The following is a 22547-nucleotide window of genomic DNA, read 5'->3' as shown; positions in this document are numbered from 1 at the left end:
TGGCAACTGCCAGTTAGGGATGTGCATGGTCCGGAGCAGTCCGGACCGGCACCAAAGGGGGGCCTTCCTTTTAGGGCGGGGAGGGCTTGCTTACCCCTCCCGCCCCTTTGCCCCCGCCAGAGGCCGTATTTCACAGAGTAATGGGGGCGCTGGAAACTAGCGATCGGAGGCCCGGTCTACCCGGCCTTTTCCCGGCGGGTAGACCGGGCCTCTGGCGATCGGTGTCCTTTGCGGCGCGCGCATATGCGCGCGCAAAGTCTCAGTAGCCTCCAGGACTTCAAAGCGAGAGGAGCTCTGTTTGGTAGCTCCTCTCTTTGTTTACAACAGCATCGGGTGAGGACTCGGGCGGGCGGGTGGGCGGCTGGGATGGAGGGAGGGAGGGCTGGCGGGCGGCAGTGGTAGTGGTAGCGGTAGCTTTTGCCTTAATCTGCTCGCGGTGGGGGGGGGCGGGGGCGGCTGGTTTCCAGCGCCCCCATTACTCTGTGAAATACGGCCTCTGGCAGGGGCAAAGAGGCGGGAGGGGTAAAGCAATCCCTCCCCGCCCTTAAAGAAATACCCCCCACCCGGACCCGGACCAGCCAGGTCCGAACCGGTCCGGCAGTTCGGAGGCCTTTAGAATGGCCTCCGGACTGGTTCGGACACACCCCTACTGCCAGTTCGAAAGTGGGAGGATACCTTTAAGGATCTCCCCCCTGCCCTGTTTCCCCCACTGGCACTGTCCATTAAAATGGTCCCACAGGACAGCAGCATACCTCCGTGCCACCCCAGCATGTCGTGGACCACAAGTAGCCAGAGGTGTATGCTGTGCGTGTGCATGTTGTGATGTGCAAGTGCACGACTCAGTTGCTTGCACGCATGTCACGACGTGCGCACACACAGTGGGCACATCAGGCCACGATGTACTGAGGCTGCAAGGAGGTATGTTGCTGCCCCACAGGACCGTTTTGATGGACAGCACCAGCGGGGAAAATGTGGCCGGGGGAGGAGTAGGAGCACCCTCCCTGATCCTTAAATGTATCACCCCCCTTTGAACCGGCGGACATTCGAACCAGTTCAGAGGTCCATAAAAGGGCCTCCGAACCGGTTCTGTGCACATCCCTAGTTGTGGGGAAATGACTGACAGGTGATGAATTCTTGATTACTGTAAAACAGGAAAGATTAGTCAGGCTTTAATATTATGTATGTCTTTTCCATTCATATATTCATGGAAAGCTTCTGAAATCTGGAAACTGAAGGGTGGTCAGAAGAGTACTGCTCAGTTATCTGTATGCAGTGTTTACCACTTTATACATGAAACCTCTGAAACATAAAAGTTAGCTCTCAATAATATTTTTGGAACTCACATATCTGATGTCCTAATTCAATGCAGTTGCAGTTCAGTGTATTTTTAGTAGTATGTTACATGATGTTTGTGTTGCGACCTTCAAAGACACGTTTTTATGAGTTTGTCTCTAGTGGTTTAGCATGATAAATGATGTTATGCATGCTAATTGAGTCCATACATCTCCTTAATATCATACTGTTTCTGGAATTTCTCTAACTTGGAAATCCATGAATCAGCTATTACTCATACTGTGCACTGCACACAGTGCTCCTCCACACAACCATTTCTCATTTCAGCAAGTTTCTAATAGTTTATGTTTATGAATATTTCAAAGAAGTAAAATATAATAGTTTTCATTGCAATTTTACATTGTAATGTTATGTTGTTTCTTCCTTTGATGTATGCCAGTTGTATTAGCTAATTTATAAAATGAGACATTGGGTGGATTTCGACGACTAAATAAACCATGGTTTATTCATTTATGAATGCGACCCAAGAACTGCATGCTCCCTTTACCTTCTTTGTGCTGGGAATTCTCTCTGGTAAGAGAAACCCTTTTTCATTATAGCAGAGTGCACAGAGGCACAACACAGCGGAATTTAGTTAGGCATGTGTGTATGCTGAGAGTAAAGTAACTTGGAGCCAGTCCATAGTTTCAAATCAATATAAGTAGTATTTATTAGAGAACTCCATTCTAGATAGGAAAGTGAGGAGATAGAATCTCTAATCTATCTATCTAGCTGGATGCAGTTGGATTCTGCATCTCTGCACACAAGGTGCAGGGGAGAGGAGCTTGCATGTTGCAAGGTAGAAGGAAGGCAAGAAGAAGGGAAGAGGAAGGAAGGAAGTCCCTAAGATTAGCAATCTACATATCAAAGTGTCAGAGCAGTAGAGAAGTGTCAGAGCAGTAGAGAAGGGATGACCAATGTCTTGACCCTCTAGCCCTCTGACTCACTAGTCTGTCCTCTTATGTCATTGAGACAAGAGACACCGTATAGTCCTTCACTTCCAACACTTTGTGCACATGCTGGGGAAATCCTGGTTTCCTGAAATCCCACACCTCCACAGCTCATCTGAACTTAGAGCCATACTTTAACTGTGGTTTATAAACCACAACTAAGTCAGCATTTGAAACCAAAGACTGAATTTTGGGCTGAATTCCTGGTTTACCCCTAATTCACAAACCACAGTTGAAGCACAGATCTGAGTCTGAGCAAGTCATGCAGCTGTGGTTTAACAGACCCCTATTGTGACATCACGAATGGACACCAAGAAAGTAATAGAAGTGGAGAGGAGGGAACAGACAGGCTTGGTCTGCTTTCACGGCTGAAAAATGATTTATTCAGCTGTTGTTCACATGGCCCATGTAGCTGGCAGTGGGGAGGGCAGACAGAGAGGCAGGCTCCTTCCTGCCTCCCAGCACACAAGCGGTGCTGTTCTGAAGGCTCTGCCAGTTGCACAGCACATGAGTGGACCGCAGCGAGCAGCAGAGCTGGGAGCCAGAGGAGGAGGTCCTCCAGCATAAGAACAGCCCTGCTGGATCAGGCCCACGGCCCATCTAGTCCAGCATCCTGTTTCACACAGTGGCCCACCAGATGCCCCTTAGAAGCCCACAGGCAAGAGCTGAGGGCAAGCCCTCTCTCCTGCCATTACTCCCCTGCAACTGGTACTCAGAGGCACCCTGCCCTTGAGGCTGGAGGTGACCCACAGCCCTCTGACTAGTAGCCATTGATAGACCTCTCCTCCATGAAGTTATCCAAACCCCTCTTAAAGCCATCCAGGCTCTTGGCTGTCACCACATCTTGTGGCAGAGAGTTCCACAAGTGGATCACGCGTTGTGTGAAAAAGTACCACCGTTTGTTGGTACTAGATTTCCTGGCAATCAATTTCATGGGATGACTCCTGGTTCTAGCGTTATATGAGAGAGAGAAGAATTTCTCTCTATCCACTTTCTCCACTCCATGCATGATTTTATAGACCTCTATCATGTCTCCCCGCAGTTGTCTTTTTTCTAAACTAAAAAGCCCCAGGTGTTGTAGTCTTGCCTCGTAAGAAAGGTGCTCTAGGCCCCTGATCATCTTGGTTGCCCTCTTCTGTACCTTCTCCAGTTCAACAATGTCCTTTTTAAGATGTGGTGACCAGAATTGTATGCAGTACTCCAAGTGTGGTCGCACCATAGTTTTGTATAAGCCGTTTTATTTTCAGTCCCCTTTCTAATGATCCCTAGCATGGAATTGGCCTTTTTCACAGCTGCCGCACATTGAATAGACACTTTCAACAAGCTGTCCACCACAACCCCAAGATCCCTCTCCTGGTCCGTCACTGACAGCTCGGATCCCATTAGCGTATACTTGAAGTTGGGGTTTTTCGTCCCAATGTGCATCACTTTACACTTGCTAACATTGAACCGCATTTGCAATTTTGTCGCCCACTCCCCCAGGTTGGAGAGATCCTTTTAGAGCTACTGCTAGGAGTGTGGTGCATTGTGGGATGCCCCCATGCTCTTGGGCTGCAGGCATGACTGGGGACTAGGAAGGAAGGGCATGTGCACACCCTTCTACCACAGTAAAGGCCTGGGGGTGGGGGCATGTGCTACCCGGCAAGGCAGTGCCAGGATCAGGCCTGGTCCTGGCTCTCCACATGAGCCGCCCTACCCAGTGGGGGTAACACTGAAACTGGAGTCAGTGTACTTTACACCCTAAACTCCAAACTGACAACCACCTCTTGCACAGCTCATCTTCAGTGACTTGCTGCACACAGTCCTATGAAGGGCTTGGTTATGTGTGTCTATGTGGAGAAAGAGAGAGCTAATGCCATGGGGTGGGGGGTTTGCGGTTGAGAGAAAATACCGATGGGTTTGTTTATGTGAAGGAGGAGGGGGAATGCCTGCATTCTGTGTGGCGGAGGAGAGCACATCTGTGCACCTGTATTTTGGCCAGCAGGGGTGGGGGGCCGGGCAGGAGAGAATGCCTTTGTATTTGTGTGTCTATGGAGAGGGAATCAGGGAAAGAGAGAATATGACGGTGTATTGGGACATGGAGTGAATGCTTGTGTGTTGGGAATAGAGAAGAATGCCTTGTGTTTGTGTGCTTATAACCCTCTTCAGACCTTTTAAAAAAGAGGTGTCCTTGGGTCCACCATCCAAAGCAAGTCTGGAAGTCCTCCCTCTGTTCCCAGTTTCTCTCTCACTCCTCCTCTCACACTGCAAGAGGTGTGAAGAGGTGAATGCCATGCTTTGATTAACCATGGAAGGGCAAGTGTGTGTCCACATATTGTCTAGCTTTAAGTTGAAGCCTCTGCGAGCCAGTGGGGAGCACCCCATGCATGATTTCGGTTTTTAATTGCTCATTGGGGCTTAGCCCAATTTATGTCCAAAGTTTAAAAAATCCACTTTTTGCATCATTTTTAAAGGCAAATTTGAAATATCCTTAAGGCACAATACTTCACTTCTCTCTTACTCCCGTGGTAGAGCCTGCTGTCTGGGAAAGCTCCTGGTGAATTTGGACTCTAAGATAAGAATCCTTGGGCTATTAATCTGGGAACTTTTAAACATTTTTAAGACATATAACTATTGCTTTTTAGAAGGTTGGGATTACTTTTAGTTGGGATTACTTTTAGTAATGGTTGGGATTACTTTAAAAATTGGGATTACTTTTAGAATTAGTTATGATGTATGGTATTTGCCATATGTCATTGTGTTAAAATTTAGAATTTTCATACTGTTTTAATGTGCTATATTTAAGATAAGTATTTATATGTCATGTTTAAATGCTGATAAGTGTCAGCATTTTCTTTCTTTTTATTAAGAAAAGAAAAATTACAGAAAAGAAGATAAAAATTACACGAATGCAGCAAATAACATCTCACATATGTCTTATGCATCAACCCAGATTTCAACTCTCTGTCATATCAATACCCTATTCTATTTGCTCTCATTTTGGTTTGGTCTATTGACCTCCAATTAGAAGTGTCTAAGTAAAATATTTAGACATAATATCTAAATATATAAATAGGGATCATAGTTAATCAATGTTAAAATTAAAAATGATTTGCTCACAAATTATTTGCAGAGAAAATCCAAATCTCGTATGGGGTATCCGACCCTGTAGCGATATAACATATCGCTGCATATAACATATAAATGATTCCCAAGTAAGTTCAAATTTATCATCTGGTTTATTCTTTATGTATGAGGGAATCCTTACTATTGATGCATATTCCCAAAGTTTAAGTTGCCATTCCTCTGACGAGACTAAGTGTGTTTTCCAGTAAGAAGCATAAAGGATCCTAGTGGCAGTTATCATATATAAAGAAAGCTCTGTATGTTCTACCAGTATAGAAGTCTTGGTGATATTTAACATGAAAATGTCTGCTAGGGAACGAAAATTTGTGTTTAAAATTTGTTGCCTCCTTCGGTTGTCTTCTAAAATTTCTGAGCTTTACTGCATGTCCATCACATATGATAAAAAGTTCCCAGCTGATTCATGCATTTCCAGCAGCTTCTGGGATACTTACTGTCCATCTTTGCAATCATCTTTGGAGTGATATACCAACGAAAGTACATTTTGTACCAATTTTTTCTAAATGTGCTGTTTGCTGTAAATTTGATGTCCACTTTCCATTGGTGCTCCTGCTGTTGCATATTGACTGTTCTGTTCACAGATTCTGCATCCATTTAATCATACAGTCTTTGACCTGTTCCTTGAAGTCGTACTTCATTAACAACTTTTATATAAGACCCAATAAGTGTTTGGCATTTTTAGTTCTTAATACTTCAAATTCTGTCAAATCTCTGAGTTTGCCACCTTGCTTTTGTATTTCTTTCTGTACTATGCTGCTTATCTGCAGATACTGAAACCACAAAGGTTCACTCATCCATTCTGAGGAACGAATCTGAATAGATTTCATTTTTGTATTCCCAATAATTAAGCTTTGTAAATTATAGCCAACAATCTTGTAAATTATACATCAACTCTCTTGTAAAGTATATGCCAGCAGTTTCTAGGTAGGTTCCATCCCGGGAAGGAGGGAACCTTCTTTCAGAATGTCCTGTCTGTTTGGTAGAACCCTTTTCGATCTTTTTGGTTGTGGATCAAATTCTTCCAGTCCACCTTTTTTTGCTGCCACTTGTTTTGCAATCAGGGCAAGAATATGTGTTGTGCTCTATGGCAGCTGACAGCTGCCATTTTTTCCTATCACACAGAGCATATTTTGCAGTATTACTTCCCTTTATTTAAATTCAACCTCAAAACCTTATTTATTTACTTACTTACTTACTTACTTACTTACATTTATATCCCGCTCTTCCTCCAAGGAGCTCCGACTGGTGTATATGCTTATTTTTAACCTCACAACAAACTTGTGAGGTAGATTAGGCTGAGAGATACATGAGGGGGAAGAAGAAAGAAGGGAACAGCTTGGGTGGGGCACTGACTGTCCTGTCTTTGCCTCTGCCCCACCTTTCCTCAGGTGTGTAGGACCTCCTTGGGCTGTCGCTGCTGCTGTGGCTGGGCCCTGCTCCCAAATAGGGCAGGCTGGCCCAAGGGCTCTTGTCCTTGTGTCTCTCAGCCATGGGGCCAGCTGCCTGGGGCCCAGAAGACCTTTCTCCTTGCAGCCCAGAAGACCTTTCTTCCTGCAACCAAGAAGCTAGCAAGAGATTGCATAAGTCTGGTTCTGGTTTTTATTAAGCCAAGAAGCTGTGGTGGGTTAGTCTGGGGAGAGGTGTCTGGGAGAGCGAAAAAGTGGGTATGGAGTGGGGGCAGCAATATCACAGGTAGTGGGCAGAGGGAGGTATGGCAGTGGGAGTTGGGCAGGCCGTTACAGGGGAAAACGGTCCAGGCAATTGAGGCCTGTTCCTTTTTCCGGCCTTTCTCCCAACCCTCTGACCCTAGGGAGCTCTGAGAACACTCCCTTGAGGATTAGGGTGCTGCTGCTGAATGCCAGGTCAGTTAGTGCAAAAACCTCTCTCATCCACGATTTGATTGTGGATGAGCGTGCTGACCTGGTATGCGTGACGGAGACCTGGTTGGATGGGCTGGGCGGGGTTGGTCTCTCTCAGCTCTGTCCTCCAGGTTTCCAGATCGTGCAGCAGCCCCGCCTCGAGGGTCGGGGAGGAGGCGTTGCGGTCATCTTTCGAGAGACCCTCCCCGTTTCCAGGTGCCCGGTCAGGCAATCTCAGAATTTCGAGTGTTTGTCCTTGAGGGTGGGCCTCCGAGATAGGCTGGGGATTCTGCTGGTGTACCGACCACCCCGCTGCACTTCAGTCTCCCTACCTGAGCTGGCGGGGGTGGTCTCGGAGGTGGCCTTGGGTTCCCCCAGGCTTATTGTTTTGGGGGATTTCAATGTGATTCAACGCTGAGGCCCCCCAGTGGGTGCGGCTCAGGATTTCATGGCCTCCATGGCAACCATGGGCCTGTCTCAATTGATATCGAGCTCTACCCACATGGCAGGACACACTCTGGATCTGGTTTTTGCCGACCTGGAAATAAATGATCTGGAGGTGGGGGAATTTGAGATCACTCCCTTGTCATGGACAGATCATCATCTGGTGGGGTTTAGTTTGACTGCTCCGTCTGCCCTCTGCAGGGGTGGTGGGCCGATTAGGATGGTCCGCCCCCGGAGGCTTATGGATCCGCTTGGATTCCAGACGGCCCTCGGGGAGTTTCCAGTGTCCAGAGCTGGTGACCCTGTCGAGGCCCTGTTTGATCTCTGGAATGGAGAGACGGCCCGGGCTGTTGACACGGTTGTTTCTAAATGCCCTCTCCGGCTTGGTGGAGCCCGATCTGCTCCTTGGTTTTCCTCGGAGCTTAGGGCGATGAAGCAACTCGGACGATGGCTGGAACGATGCTGGAGGTAGAGTCATGACGAATCCAACCGAACACGGGCTAGAGCCCATTTTAGGGACTACTCTGTGGCGGTGGGGGCAGCGAAGAAATGCTTTTTCTCCGCTTCCATTGCGTCTGCTCAGTGCAGACAAACAGAGCTGTTTCATGTGGTAAAAACCTTGCTCCACACATCCTCCCAGACAATGGGGGAGGAGTCATCTACAGCTCTTTGTGATCAGTTTGCCTGTCACTTTGCAGATAAAGTCGCTCGCATCCGTGCTGACCTGGACTCAAGAGTTTTGGCAGTTCCGGCAGACGTGCCTCTGGTACCATCTGGTTCCGTTGTGTTGGATTCTTTTCGGTTGGTGCAGCCTGAGGATGTGGACAAGATCCTGGGCAGTGTGCGGGCAACTTCATGCGCTCTTGACCCTTGCCCTTCATGGCTAATAAAAGCTGCCAGGGAGGGGACAGGCAGATGGCTGGAGGTGATCATTAATGCTTCATTAAGGGCAGGCAGGATGCCATCGTGCCTCAAGGAGGCGGTGGTAAGACCACTATTTAAAAAGCCCTCCCTTGATCCCTCCAACCTGGATAACTATAGACCTGTGTCTAACCTTCCCTTTTGGGGCAAGGTGATGGAGCGTGTGGTGGTGTCCCAGCTGCAGAGGGTCTTGGATGATACGGATTACCTGGACATTTTCCAATCTGGCTTCCGCCTTGGGTATGGGACTGAGACTGCCTTGGTCACTCTAGTGGATGACCTATGCTGGGAACTAGACAGGGGGAGTGCGTCCCTGTTGGTTCTGCTGGACCTCTCGGCGGTGTTCGATACCATCGACCATGGTATCCTTCTGGGCCGCCTCTCGAGTATGGGAATCAGAGGCACTGCGTTGCAGTAGTTTCTGTCCTTTCTTGGGGGGAGGGTCCAGAAGGTGGTGCTGGGGGACTACTGCTCCGCCCTGTGGCCATTGGCCTGTGGGGTCCCGCAGGGATCGGTCTTGTCCCCCATGCTGTTTAACATCTACATGAAGCCGCTGGGAGAGGTCATCCGGGGACTTGGACTGAGTTGTCAGCAATATGCAGATGACACTCAGCTCTCTCTCCTTGTCATCTGATCCTAGGGAGGCAGTGGGTGTCCTGAATCGGGGGCTGGAGGCCATGATGGGTTGGATGTGGGCTAACAAACTGAAATTGAATCCAGGTAAGACGGAGGTACTGTTGGTCAGTAGGAGAGCCAATCGGGATGAGGAGATTTTACCAGTTCTGGATGGGGTTGCACTCCCCTTGAAGGAGCTAGTACGCAGCTTGGGGGTACTACTGGACCCGGCTCTGCTTTTGGAAGCTCAGGTGGAGGTGGTGGCCAGGGGTGCCTTTGTACGGCTTCGGCTAGTGCGCCAGCTGCGTCCCTTTCTCGAGAAGGCAGATCTGGCCACGGTTACCCATGCCTTAGTCACGAAGCGGCTGGATTACTGTAATGCACTCTATGTGGGGCTGCCCTTGAAGAATATCTGGAAACTGCAGCTAGTGCAAAACGTAGCAGCTAGGGTTTTATCCGGAGCTGCCCGTTGGGAGCACATCACCCCCATTCCGAAAGAATTGCACTGGCTGCCGGTTCATTTCCAGGTCCAATTCAAGGTGCTGGTTTTGACCTTTAAAGCCCTAAACGGTTTGGGCCCGGGGTATTTGAGGGACCGTCTGCTCCCAAGGGTTGCTGCCTGCTTGACGAGGACATCTGAGGGGGCCCTGCTCTAGGTGCCGACAATGAGAGACGCCTGGCTGTCGTGCACTCGGGACAGGGCCTTGTCTGTTGCTGCTCCCAGACTTTGGAATGCTCTCCCAATGGCCATTCGCTCCTTGGACTCCATCACAGCTTTCAGAAAGCTTGTTAAAACTTGGCTTTTTATCCAGGCTTTTACATAATCGTTTTTACTGCTGCTTCTGTGTGTTTTTACCTGTTATACTGTTTTTATGCTTGTATTTTATAGATTTTAAATTTGGTTTGTTTATATATTTTTAGCTTAATATTTTTATTGTCTTTTTATTGTATGTTTTAACTTTTGTAAACTGCCTTGGGATTGTCTTTTAACGAAAGGCGGTATATAAATGCAACAATAAATAAATAACTAAATAACTAAATAAATGACTGGCCCAAAGTCACCCAGAGAGTTTCATGGTTGAATGAGGATTTGAACTCGGGTCTTCCCGGTCCTAGTCCAACACTCTAACAACTACGCTATGCTGGTTCACAAAGGGTTTTCACTAAACTAGGAAAGGCAAGACCTTTGTACTTTAGCTGAATCGTTGAGAGAATTTAAGTCATGTCCAGAAACTGTGAACTATCAAAGTGTGAGAGGTGGGGTAAAGTTGCACACACTCCCATGCTGATTGTGGATTTTGCCACAGAGCCTACGAGCAATCTATCCTGCAATTTTAACCAGCGACAGATTGTGCGGACAACATACAGCTTGTTAACATGCAAACTCTATGCTCATTGTGCAGAAGATGTGAACAGGGCCTGCCAGTCTGATCTTCCTGTTCCCCTTCCCCTCTTCACTGAATCCAATTTCATTCTTGACACTGCTTCCACTCCTGTTACCACCAGCCTTTATGTATCGCTGAGCTTGGCAAGAGAATACAATCCTAGCATTGGTTGTATTAGCACACAAGAGCATCACTGTCTTTTGTTTCTCCATTTTGCAGTGCATTCTGCCAAGGACCAGTCATAACGACAATAGTGCCAGCTGCTGTCTGACCGTGTATACAAGACCCGCCGTTGAAACCGCTCAGAAGCGTACGTCACTTTGTGAGGCTACTAAAATGTTAGACAGAGAGCTGACAGCACAGCAAGAGTGTCACATAAGCCTATGTTAGGAGTTTGCAAAGGGAGTGGGGTCTGCTACGGGGCTCATGTGAAATGCCAGTGGAATGCAAAGTTTGTGCAGCTGTTGCCTCCTTTCTTGTCACCCTCCAGTGCAGAAATGGAAAGAGGAAAGATTGTGCCATCGAGTCGGTGTTGACTCCTGGCGACCACAGAGCCATGTGGTTTCCTTGGTAGAATACAGGAGGGGTTTACCATTGCCTCCTCCCGCTCAATATGAGATGATGCCTTTGCCGTTGTCCCTGAAGTGAGCATCTGCCTCCAGCACCTTCCTGTATCGCTGCTGCCCTATATAGGTGACTACAAACATATATTTACTAGGCACAGTCTGGGAAGCACACCGGCAGGGATTCGAACTAACAGCCTCTTGCTCCCTAGGCAAGCTGCTTCCCCGCTGTGCCACCACTTCACCATAAAACCTTGCTGAGGGTTGAGGGGACCTTGGCAGTGCTGTGGGCTGTGGTGGGGTGGCTGCAGGGGAAGGGGGCCGAGCCCAGAAATCAGGTGGTGGAGCTCTACTGGCAGAGCAAGTCTTTTCGCCCAGATTGCTCCCCTCCCCCTGCAGCGGCCTCTGCATTGCTGAGGGCCCCTTGGCAAGGGCTTTTGGGGAGGCTCGGGGGGGGGGGGGCTGGGGCTGGGCAGGAAGATCCACACAGGAAGTTGTGTGGATCCTGCTCGATGTGTCAGTCAGTTACAATCTCTCTTGTCGCCCATGCACCTCTGTGTGTGTGTGTGCATTAAAATATTATAGAATTTTAAAGGCTGATTATATTCCAGTACAGGACAAAGGGCAGAAAGCAAACAGATATGCCAAAGAGAGAGGTGGAAGCCATGTTCCAACCCACTTGCCCCTGTGGTTGGGGAATGCATGAGGGCTCCCTCGGATTGTGTGCACTAGCCGTGCCCCCTGACAAAAATGCATCCTCACCCAGCAACTGCATGCTTGATGTTTGTCTACACAGGGCAGAACTGAACTCTTCCAGAACCCTGTTGAATCAGCCTTCCAAACTGTGTGGAAGAAACCCCCCCCCCCATGTCCAGCTTTGCCTTCTCCATGCAAACACTAAAGGCTAACAAAGAGCCGCCTGATAAAGTGACGACTCTCTTACATTTAGTGGTGGAGGGGAGCAACTGCCCCAATCCAGTCCCAGTACAGCATCCCTCCTGTGGTTGCAGCTAGTGTCGACTGTATTTTTCTTCTTGGACTGTGAGTCCTTTTGGGACAGGGAACCATCTTATTTCTTTTCTTTCTTTTTTTGGGGTGTGAACTTTCGAGAACTTTTTTGGGTTGAAAAGCGGTATAACAACAACAACAACAATAATAATGAATTATAATAATATAATAAATAAAAATAATGCACAATTGCTGTGCTCATTAGTATCAGCAGCATGAATAAGGGGCACAGTCCTTCGGTCTCTTACACATTTCCAACCAAGGGGACAGATTTTTCAGAACAGAGCAGATGCAATATTGAAATGAAAAGTAAACTGAGAACCTGGCCGGCTTTAAAATTCTCAGGTGACATCCAAACATTTATTACAAAGACACTTTTAAGCACACAATCTCATAGTCACGCAAGGTGGTTCTATGCATATTTACTCAGAAGTAAGTTAGACTACAGCCTAACTTCATAATTCTCATGACTATTAGTCAGAATATGCTGCTTTATCTACAATTTTGTATCTACAAGCACAACTAGCCTGTCTCTTGTAGCAGGTCTCTTGCTACAAGAATCGGGACAGTATTCAGAAGCTGAGCTCATTATCCACCGGTGTGAGATCCCTTTCTTGACCTGTCCTGCTTCTACAGCTAATAGAACTGTCAGCTCTGCTGTCACTCTCACATCATCTCTACCAGAAACCTATTAGAAGCTTTGGAGGAAACACAGGAAATGGGGCATTCCAAGGGCACAAAACTTGCTACAAAGAAATGGATTTTTAATCTGAATTCCTATGCAAAGTGAATTGGTCATGAATTCAGGTTTTTAATAGGAGTACCTAGAATTAGAATGCTTAATTTTACATCTGTGGCTAGAAATGCTGGCAAGGTTTTTCTTTTCTTTTCATTAAATGTTGTAATTAACTGACATCACTTCAGTATTCAGTGGCTGACATGACAGGGAAATTTACTCAATGGGATAGTCGTCCCATTGAAATTAAAAGGACAAGTTAGGGACTACTTTGATTAATCTTTTGCCAGTCTGGGCCCTGGGTATTTAAGGGAATGTCTTCTTCGGTATGGACCCCACCGCCCACTAAGATCTGCTGGAGAGGTCCGTCTGCATCTGCTACCGCTCGTCTGGTGGCCACTCGGGGACGGGCCTTTTCCGCTGCTGCCCCGAGGCTTTGGAATGCGCTCCCTAGTGAAATAAGAGCTTCCCCAACTCTGACAGCTTTTTAAAAGTCTTTAAAAACACATCTCTTCACCCAGGCTTTTAATTAATGTTGTTTTAATGGTTTTAACGCTGTTTTAAAATATTATTTTAAAATTTTAAAATTGTTGTAATGTGTGTGTTTCCCCCCTCTCCATTTTTGTCTTAACGAATGTTTTACTTTGTTTTTATCCTGTTGTAAACCGCCCAGAGATGTAAGTTTTGGGTGGTATAAAAATGTTTTAATAAATAAATAAAATAAATAAGTCAGGCGGTATTCCTAGAAAGTTCGACAATAAGTGTATTTATTATGTAAAAATTTCTGATTGGCCTGCTGTGCTTTTTCTTCAGATTTTTGCTATATTCAACTTTCTATTAAATATATATAACTTATTAAACAAATTATTAAAAGTCAAGATTTCAGCCCAATCCTAGAAATAAGTCCTATGAAGCTTACTGGAACTTCCTGGTAAGTATGTTTGATGTGCACTGCAAGTCAATGCCAGTTTACTCAGAAGTAAGTCCCATTTTGACTCTTAGGATGCCTTCAGACATAGCCTGAAACCTCAGGTAGACGAACCTGTGGTTAATCTGTGAACCCAGGAATCATCCCACAGACGATCGTCCAGCTGCGGTTTCACAGCCTCTGGTTTCTGGAAAGAGGGACCCACTGAGGCTGTATCCCAGCAAGTTCCGTACCGCTCGTGTCACCAGACTGTGGGCAAGGCATCGGATGTCATTAGAGAGGCAACCATTGGCCACAATTTTTGAGTGGGTGTGCCTGGTGCGGCTGTTCATTTTCGGCATTGATTGCCTGCCCTCGGCAGGGAAAAGACATTTTAACCCTTTCCTCACACCACTTGCACTGTTGCCCTTTCAAGACCCTTACAGTCCTACAGTCTCACACAAGCACAATTTACTGGTACCAGAGGATGGTGAGGGGCACTAGTTTTTCTATTACTTTGGGAAGAGATAATGATGACTTCCTAGGAGGGAATATGTATACAAGGGCAGGAGAAGGATCCTGGGGTTTGGTCCACTGTGGTAAAAGATGCTTTTGGACTTGCAGACCCAGGCCAAGCAATCCAGGAAGCCCCAACACACTCCTGGCCTGTGCTGGCTGGGAATTAGGCCTCTCAAGAGAGGGCCAGTCCACTGGGGAGGACCAGAGGCTTCATGAGCTTCGAGTCTCCATTGGACTACACTCTCATGAGGTAGGCCATCCAACTCTGGGGTGCCCTGCTGATGTCTTCCAGTATCTCTGGTTAATAATAGAACTCATACACTGAACCTTCCCATCTCCACTCAGCCCTTCTAGACTTCCAAGCAGTCCAGTCTGCTCCATGTGTCCAAGCAGTTTCAGATGCGTAGAGTTGGGAAAGACCAAAGATGGATCCCACATACATAGCCAGACAGGCTAGATGGTGACTGGCATTGTAGTGTATGTAAATCAGCCACCACGGGGCATCCCGGAGCAGGGCACCCACTGTTTTCAGTGACCCCTGGCAAGTCTTGTGCCCAAGAGGGGCAAAAGAAATACATGGATATGTGTTGCAGGGAGCCCAGAATGTCAGGGGTGGGCACTTGGACTCCTGGCTTGCAGCAATTGCCGGGACCAGGAAAGGTGTTGCTAGGGTACCCTTCCCTGGGGCTTGCAGGGACCTAGTAACCAGGCTGGGCAGCACATGCGTTTCTCTGGCCCACATGCGTTTCTCCATGGCCTATCACTCTTATGAGAAAGCAGTCCTTGGTAGAAGGGAACGTACATCTATTGCATGTTTTATCATCACACTGAGCTTTCAAACTCATCCATGCCCAGCATCACCCAGGTTGGCTCTTCTCATGAATTATGGCCAAGATGCATGCTTGCACCCCAGGGGAAGGGGTTGCGCCTCGCTTCCCGTATAAACTTGTACAAAAAGTAGAACAGAAAAACTTAAGAATTCTAGGGGCTATCTTTGAACTCAAACTTTGAGTTTTCCCTTGATGGTAGATTTTCCTTTGCTGATGCGTAGGGTACTGTACCAGTCTAGGGCACCTCTAAGCTTGGGGGCCAAGGCTGAGCATTTAGATACACATAAAGAGATGTGCAGACTTCAGGGGACCACTCCATACAGTTGTCAGGAGCAGTACCATCCACAGGAAATATAATAATATAGACACTGTCCAGGCATCCAGGGAAGTCAATACCCTGCTGACTTACCAGACTCCACATGCAACACCTTAGAAAGGATGCCTTGCTGGGCAGCCACACTTGCTCAGGTGTGTTATTAATGAAAGGATCCTCTTGCATATGCCCCTTCTGCTTCCCCAGATGGAAGCTGTCAAAATGTCTTAAATTGAACCTGCCGTTAAAGGTCCTGCATGGCAGGCAAGGTGCCAAGGTGTGCATTGCAGGTTGCTGAAGTAATCTAAGCAAATGGACAGATGCAAACAGGAGATTTGTGGGGATACATGTTGTCCCTTTCTTTCTTTGACCACAACAGGAAGGTTTTCCTGTCTTGGATTTCCTTGGGTTTATGCATGGGGCCAGCACATTGGTATGTCTGCCAAGTGATGTGGTAGCACTCCCCTGGCATGTGTGACTTTTTTTTTTGTAACAGTCAAGTTGCCCAGTTCATGGTGTCAATGGGGCTCCATGCATTTGTGCACATATTTCTGCAGTCCTTAATAGCTGGAGACCTCTTCTGCTTTGTCTGTCTTCTCATCCCATCCTTTTTGTGCAGATTGTCAAGGCGGGGGTGGAGCATAAAACACAGTGGAAAACAGGCTTTCTCCACTGTGCTTCTCTTACTTTAAATGCATTAAAGCTTTGGATGGGGCGACATGGCGTCTCTGTTGCCAAGCAACAGCAGGAGTAGAAAGGAGACAGCCCGGGTTGGGCCATTGGCTCCAAGAAGTGGCCAGTGAGAAATGTGGCCATCCTAGAACTGACACATTTTTGGGCTGCTCTAAGCCAGCTTCTCAATGATAGCAGGAGGAGCTTGCGCACGAAACCTGGTTACAGTGGTGGCAGAATTCAGATGACACGATGCCGGCTTCAAAACTGAGGTTTCAGCGGCAAAACCCATTACAAACTGAAGGTTCAAATTATGATTTGGAGTTGAAAACTGACCCGAGATTGGGTGACAAAACTGCAGTTCCAGAACCGCCCTGAGACCTTGGGTTGGGGCGGTATAAAAATGCGCTAAATTAAATAAATAAATAAATAAATTTGGATGACCACAGAGTTGAACCTCTGGCACGCTTGCCTCTAGTTTGGTGTTCTGTCCAAAGACTTGCCTTCTAATCCTGGTTATCTGCTTAGCTTTGACTCCTGGCTTCAGTGCTGACTCTCCACTTGCTTGTGGCCCTGGTTCCTGTTCCCTGCCCCTGCTCCACCCTGGTTCCCTGATCGGCCCCACCTTCAGAAACTATCCCATGGTGGCTACCGTCACATAGTAGCTCTCTAGCATTTCAGACAGGGGTCTTTTCCAGCCATGCCTGAAGATGTCAGGGATTGGATCTGGGACCTTCTGCATGCAGAGCAGGTGAGCTCTCATCACTTAACTCTGCCCTCATCACTTAAATAATTGTGTCAGGAGTTCTATTACTAAATCTTGAAGTTGCTTGTAAATGTTCAGCAGGAAATAAGTTTTGTCATGGGGAAGGGTGAGTGTGTGTATAAAATATTAATAAAACAACATGAACTTCTTTAGCTTTTATGACAGAATATAAATATAAATGTTGTTTTTGAGATTCTGAAAACTGGAGGGGCAACCTTAGTCCAAGGGGTTTTCTAGTTGTAAACAGCATTTTGCTAAACAGAACACATCCCTTATTAATATCTGTAGGGTCTATGATCTTCTTGTGTTCATGTCAATTATCTGTGCTATAACACTATAATATTGCCTATTTGATTTTCCAGCCAACATGCAGTTTGCTTTATTTCCCTTTTCATGCAATATATTGTTGAAGGTATCTGTTTCTTTGCTCCCCCCCCCTCTTTTTAAAGAAAAATATAATCTTGCAGAAATTATACATAGTGGCTGACATGATGCTCAGTCTACCCGTTCTGTAATAGTCCATGCATCCACAGCTGCTATGATCTTCAAAGGCAGCCTTGACCTTGTTTTGAATCTGTGATTGTGGAAGCTGCACTCCCACAAGTTCCCTCATTGTTGCAAATGGGGAAATCTCCAGAAATGCAGTGTATAAAACAAAACAGTGTTCAAAACAGCATCGGGACTGCCTTGGTAGTCTGCAGCAGCCCCAGGACAGACCATTACAGAGGTGGTAAGCTGCGTGTCATGTCAGCCAGCAACATTTACATTACATCAAGTCCATATATCATCAGATGTATTATTTACAGAAAACAACTTAATAAGGAGATTTTAGGAAATCATAGCACTAGACATTTAGTGCTATGGATCAGATTTTAATACACTTTTTATTTCTGTCCACTTTTTCCTCATAGTTGCTTCTATTTTACTTGTTTCAAGTGTTTAGAGTTTAGAAACTTTTGAAGTTCAAGGTTTTGAAAATGCACTTATTGGATCTGACTCCTGAAGACAATTTAGTTCTATAAGTAATGCTGTCCTCAGCATTGCTTTGCTGTATGCAGTTTGGTCCTCTAGGTAATGCTGTTGTCAGCAGTGCTTTACGCAGCTTTGGGAAGTGCAAAGCTGAAAAGCAGCTTATTAATGGAAAGAAGTAAATCACTGTTAAAATTATGGGGGGAGCACTTCAACATGGTTTCCAAAACACAGAGTGAGAAGCTACAGCCATTTTGGAAATATCTCTCTCAGCCAATTGCTTCCTGTTGTTTGTTTATTTGTTTGTTCAATTTTTAGACCGCCCTTAAAAATAGCTCAGGGCAGTTCACAAACATCAAAGACCCTTTAAAACAATTTAAGAGCACTGGAAGGCCAGGCCGAACAGATCTTTAGGGCTCTCCTAAATTCCAATAAAGAATTCAAATTACGGATTTCTGCAGGGAGCGCATTCCACAGTCCAGGAGCGGCTACAGAGAAGGCCTGCCTCTGGGTCGCCACCAGATGAGCTGGTGGCAACTGGAGCCAGACCTCCTCAGATGATCTTAGTATGCGGTGGGAATCAGACCGAAGAAGGCGCTCTCTAAGGTAACTTGGACTTAAGCCGTTCAGGGCTTTAAAGGTAATAACCAGGACTTTGTATTTTGCTCGGAAACATATCGGCAGCCAGTGCAGCTGGCATCCTCCGGCAAGGCAACATATTAATCATTGGATGATAGGTAACCTCTAGGCAGTGACAAATATTTTTGATGGAAATGCTGGTGGAATGGCCCTTAAATGACACCCTGGAATGTGTGCACCCTGCTGTCCTCTAACTGCCTGCCTGTGGGGCTGCTGTAATGACAAGAGTGACACTTGCGTAATAGTTCCTGGGTGTGAAATATCCTTGCTTAGCCAGCATATGACACCTATATCAGTAATGTCACCTTGTAGACCTTCCTAGGGAGGTTTTTATGCATTCCAGTGATACTCAGCATAAAAAAGGATACTGAGACACTTACAACTTGAGCTTATTAAAGTGACTCTAATGTGTAGCAAACAGTGGTTTGCGCATAAAAATGGCATTGAAGTTTGACAGAAAGAAATGTCACAGAAAATAAACAGGCATAAGGATATACTGAAGAACTCAGATTTTAAGCTTCTTTAGTGACCTTAAGACCAGTCTGAGGAGGACCATGCTTTTTCACGAGGCTTGGTGAGGTTTTGGCCTTAGGTGGCAGGTGAAGTGGCATCCTCCCAACATCTCAGGTGCATTCTACCTTCAGTTCCACTTCTCCCACACTCCTCCCCACCCCCAACCCACTAGGGTGCACCAGCCACACCACTCTTGCCGAAATGGCTCCTCTATCACCACGCTCCATCCTCCTCTTTCCTAAAGAGAGGAAGGGGTCTGTTGACAGCCCCCTTTTGCCCCAGACTCCCATCAAAGCCTGCAGTGGTTGACTCTGAATCATGGGAATGTGGCTTCAGGGCCCCTGACAGGAGTGGGTGGGTTGGGAAGACCTGATGGGATCTCACGAAGTTCTGTTGACCGCTGAGAGAACATCGAGATGCTCTTGCAGGACTGCCAATAGTGTGCAGGACTCTTAAATTGGTTGGGAATAATGCCAAGGAAGGTGAAGGTCGTAGTCAAGACTGGGTCTCATGGGAGCAGAGGTGGCTGCTCAGGAAGCGAACCTGGAGGAGAAGGACATGGGTGTTTGATAACCTCTTCCCTCCATGATAAGGCATTTGTGGAGCAAACAAATGTCATGACCCCAGCAGAATGCCAGGGACAGAACCCTAGTCATCCAAGGAATGGGTCCCTTCTAAAGGACTATTTCTTCCTTCCTTGGAATGATATTCCCCTCCCATTCACCTCGATTTTTATTCTCTGTGACAGCAGAAGAGAAGTCAGCCTGGGATTGGGATCCCCATATTACATCCCTGAATGTCTTGTCCACATACCTCTCTGGCTCTTTCAGCTTCTTCAGGCCAGCTATCTTGACTTCAAGGGAACAAACTTGCTCCTTGACAGCCAGAAACTCCGTGCATAGCGCACATACCCAAGACTTCTGCCCAACAGAAGATCTGAGGCAGTGTGCGGCAACATAATCCGCTCTGCACCCTTGCCTTCAGGCTTAGTAAAATCTGTCAGGGAAGGAACAGGTAAGTGGCTGGAGCCAATTATTAATGCTTCGTTAAAAGAGGGTAAGATGCCATCGGGCCTCAAGCAAGCAGCGGTAAGACACTTTAAAAAGCCCTCCCTTGATTCTCTCAACCATGATAACTATTGGCCTGTGTCAAATCTTTCCTTTTTAAGCAAGGTGAGAGTGTGTGATAACTGTGCAGCTAGCTGCAAAGGGTCGTGGATGATATGGATTTATCTAGGCCCTTTTCAATCTGGCTTTCACCCTGGGTTTGGGACTGAAACTGCCTTGGTTGCCTGGTGGATGACTTACACTGGGGACTAGAGAGGGGGAGCACATACCACTGAGTATTTTACATCAACCATGGTATCTTTCTGGACTGCCTCTCAGGTATAAGGATCAGGGCTGGTGCATTGGAGTGGTTCTCATGCTTTCTTGGGGGGAGGTTCCAGAAGGTGATGCTGGGGGACTTCTGCTCAACTTGCCTCTGGCCTATGGGGTTTCTCAAGGATAAGTATTGTTTAGCATCTACATGAAACTGCTGGGAGAGGTCATCAGGAGGTTTGTACTGGTGCCATCAAAATGCAGATGACACTCAGCTCTACCTTTCCCCGACATCAGATCCTAGGGAAACAGTGAATGTACTGGCTGGAGGAGGTGATGGACTGGATGTGGGCTAGCAAACAGGTTAAATGCAGACAAGATGGAGATGCTACTGGTCAGTTAAAAAGTGAATCTGGATAGGGTGATTCAGCCAGTTCTGGATGGGGTTGTTCTCCCCTTGAAAGAGCAAGTGGGCAGCTTGGGGTTGTTGCTGGACCCAACTGCTTTTGGATGCTCAGATGGAGGTAGTGGCCAGGGGTGCCTTTGCACAGCTTCAGCCAGTGCACCAGGTACGGCCCTTTCTCGAGAAAACAGATTTGGCCATGGTTATCCATGCCTTAGTCATGTCACGGCTGGATTACTGCAATGCACTTTATGCGGGGGTGCCCTTTAAGAATATTCAGAAACTTCAGTTGGTGCAGAATGCAGCTGCTGGGGTTCTCTCTGGAGCTGCTTGCTTGGAGCATATAACACCTATTTTGAAAGAGTTGCACTGGCTGCCAATTTGTTTCCGGATCCAATTCAAGGTGCTGGCTATTACTTTTAAAGCCCTTAATGGTTTGGGTCTTGGATATGTAAAGGGCCACCTGCTCCCAAGCGTTTCTGCCCACCCAACAAGGTTGCCAGAGGGGCCTTTGCTCTGTATGCCGATATTGAGAGAGGCTAAATTGTTGGGCATGCAGGACAGGAACTTCTTTGTTGTTGCCCCAGGCCCTGGAATGCTCTCCCAGTGACTTCTGTTCTTTGGCATCTGTGGCTGCTTTTAAAAAACAACAACAACTAAAGACCTTTGCATTTGTTCAGGCTTTTACCCCTTAGGGGCTGCCAGGTCTCTCAGCTTTCCTGCTTCTGTTTTCTCTTTTTAATGCTGTGTGTGTGTGTGTGTGTGTGTGTGTGTGATGGCTTTTCTTGCTTAACTGATTTTAAGGTTTTAAATGTGATTTTTATGGAGTTTTATTGTATTTTGGGATTCTTATGGGGTGTCTTATGAAAGGCAGTATAAAAACTGAACAAATAAATTGTGCAAATAAACAGATAAATTGAACAAATAAAACAGGCCGATAGTCATACATGTGATACTCTGGGCCAGTTCTTCTCATGATCAAATCCATGTCAGGTAACCATTAAAACCTAGATGCATGCAGTGTGCATGCTTCCAATTTCTGGTTGTGTGATCCTAGAAATTTTCAGTGGCATTGGGTTGGCCGTTCACCAACCTGACTTTTATCTGACATTGATAGCTGGAGTTCAAATCTTAGATCATTTACCCATGTTGGGTAAATGTCGGGCTGGCACACTGCCCACTCAACACAGATGGAAATTTCTGGGCTCACACAACCAGAAACTGGGAGTACGTGTGCTGTGTGAATCTGAGATTTAATGGTTACCTGACATGGATCTGATCATGAGAACCAGCCCTCTGTGTAATGTGCTGGGTAGAACCCACTCCCCTTCTGACTTTCTGCCTTCATAACTAGTTACTGTTTGTTCATTTTGGATTGTCTTAGAGCTTGTTTACTTGAAAAATTAAAGCTTAAGTTTTTAAGGGACTATTGGGGGAGTGGGGATTATTATCCTGGCCTCCCTTTCCTTGTTACTAAACTCACACAGGTGCTTAACTCACCTGGCTGATTTCTGTAATCCTTGATACTCCATCACTGGGGCTTCCTTATGTTCATAGACCCAGCTCCCTCCCACACTTTACTTTAATAATTACTTTACTTTAATAAGAACTTTACAATTACTTTAATTACTTTAATATGTATGAGAAAATTCTAGGCTTAGACTTCTGCACAAAACCAGCTGCAGTCCTTTTTTGATTTGTATTGCTTAAGGCTCAGGTGCTTCAAGTGGGGCATAGACATGGGAAAACGTGAAGCATGAA

The 22547-nt window shown here is 46.6% G+C and overlaps 1 protein-coding gene across 1 annotated transcript in view; it reads left to right on the top strand.

Moving 5' to 3' along the window:
- Window positions 1-20033, top strand: part of UBE3D (ubiquitin protein ligase E3D) — a 136915-nt gene extending 116882 nt beyond the window's left edge. The window contains exons 10-11 of the mRNA XM_053287109.1: window positions 10849-10939; window positions 19895-20033. Of these exons, the coding sequence (XP_053143084.1) occupies window positions 10849-10939; window positions 19895-19917 (114 nt within the window). The 3' untranslated portion in view covers window positions 19918-20033. The remainder of the gene's footprint in view (window positions 1-10848; window positions 10940-19894) is intronic.
- The last annotated feature ends 2514 nt before the right edge of the window (window positions 20034-22547 follow it).

Source organism: Hemicordylus capensis, chromosome 1 (assembly GCF_027244095.1).
Source record: "Hemicordylus capensis ecotype Gifberg chromosome 1, rHemCap1.1.pri, whole genome shotgun sequence".
In the NCBI taxonomy this organism is placed as follows: Eukaryota; Metazoa; Chordata; class Lepidosauria; order Squamata; family Cordylidae; genus Hemicordylus; species Hemicordylus capensis.
Note: the sequence above shows the minus strand (reverse complement) of the source record. Positions and strands in the feature narration are given on the sequence as shown.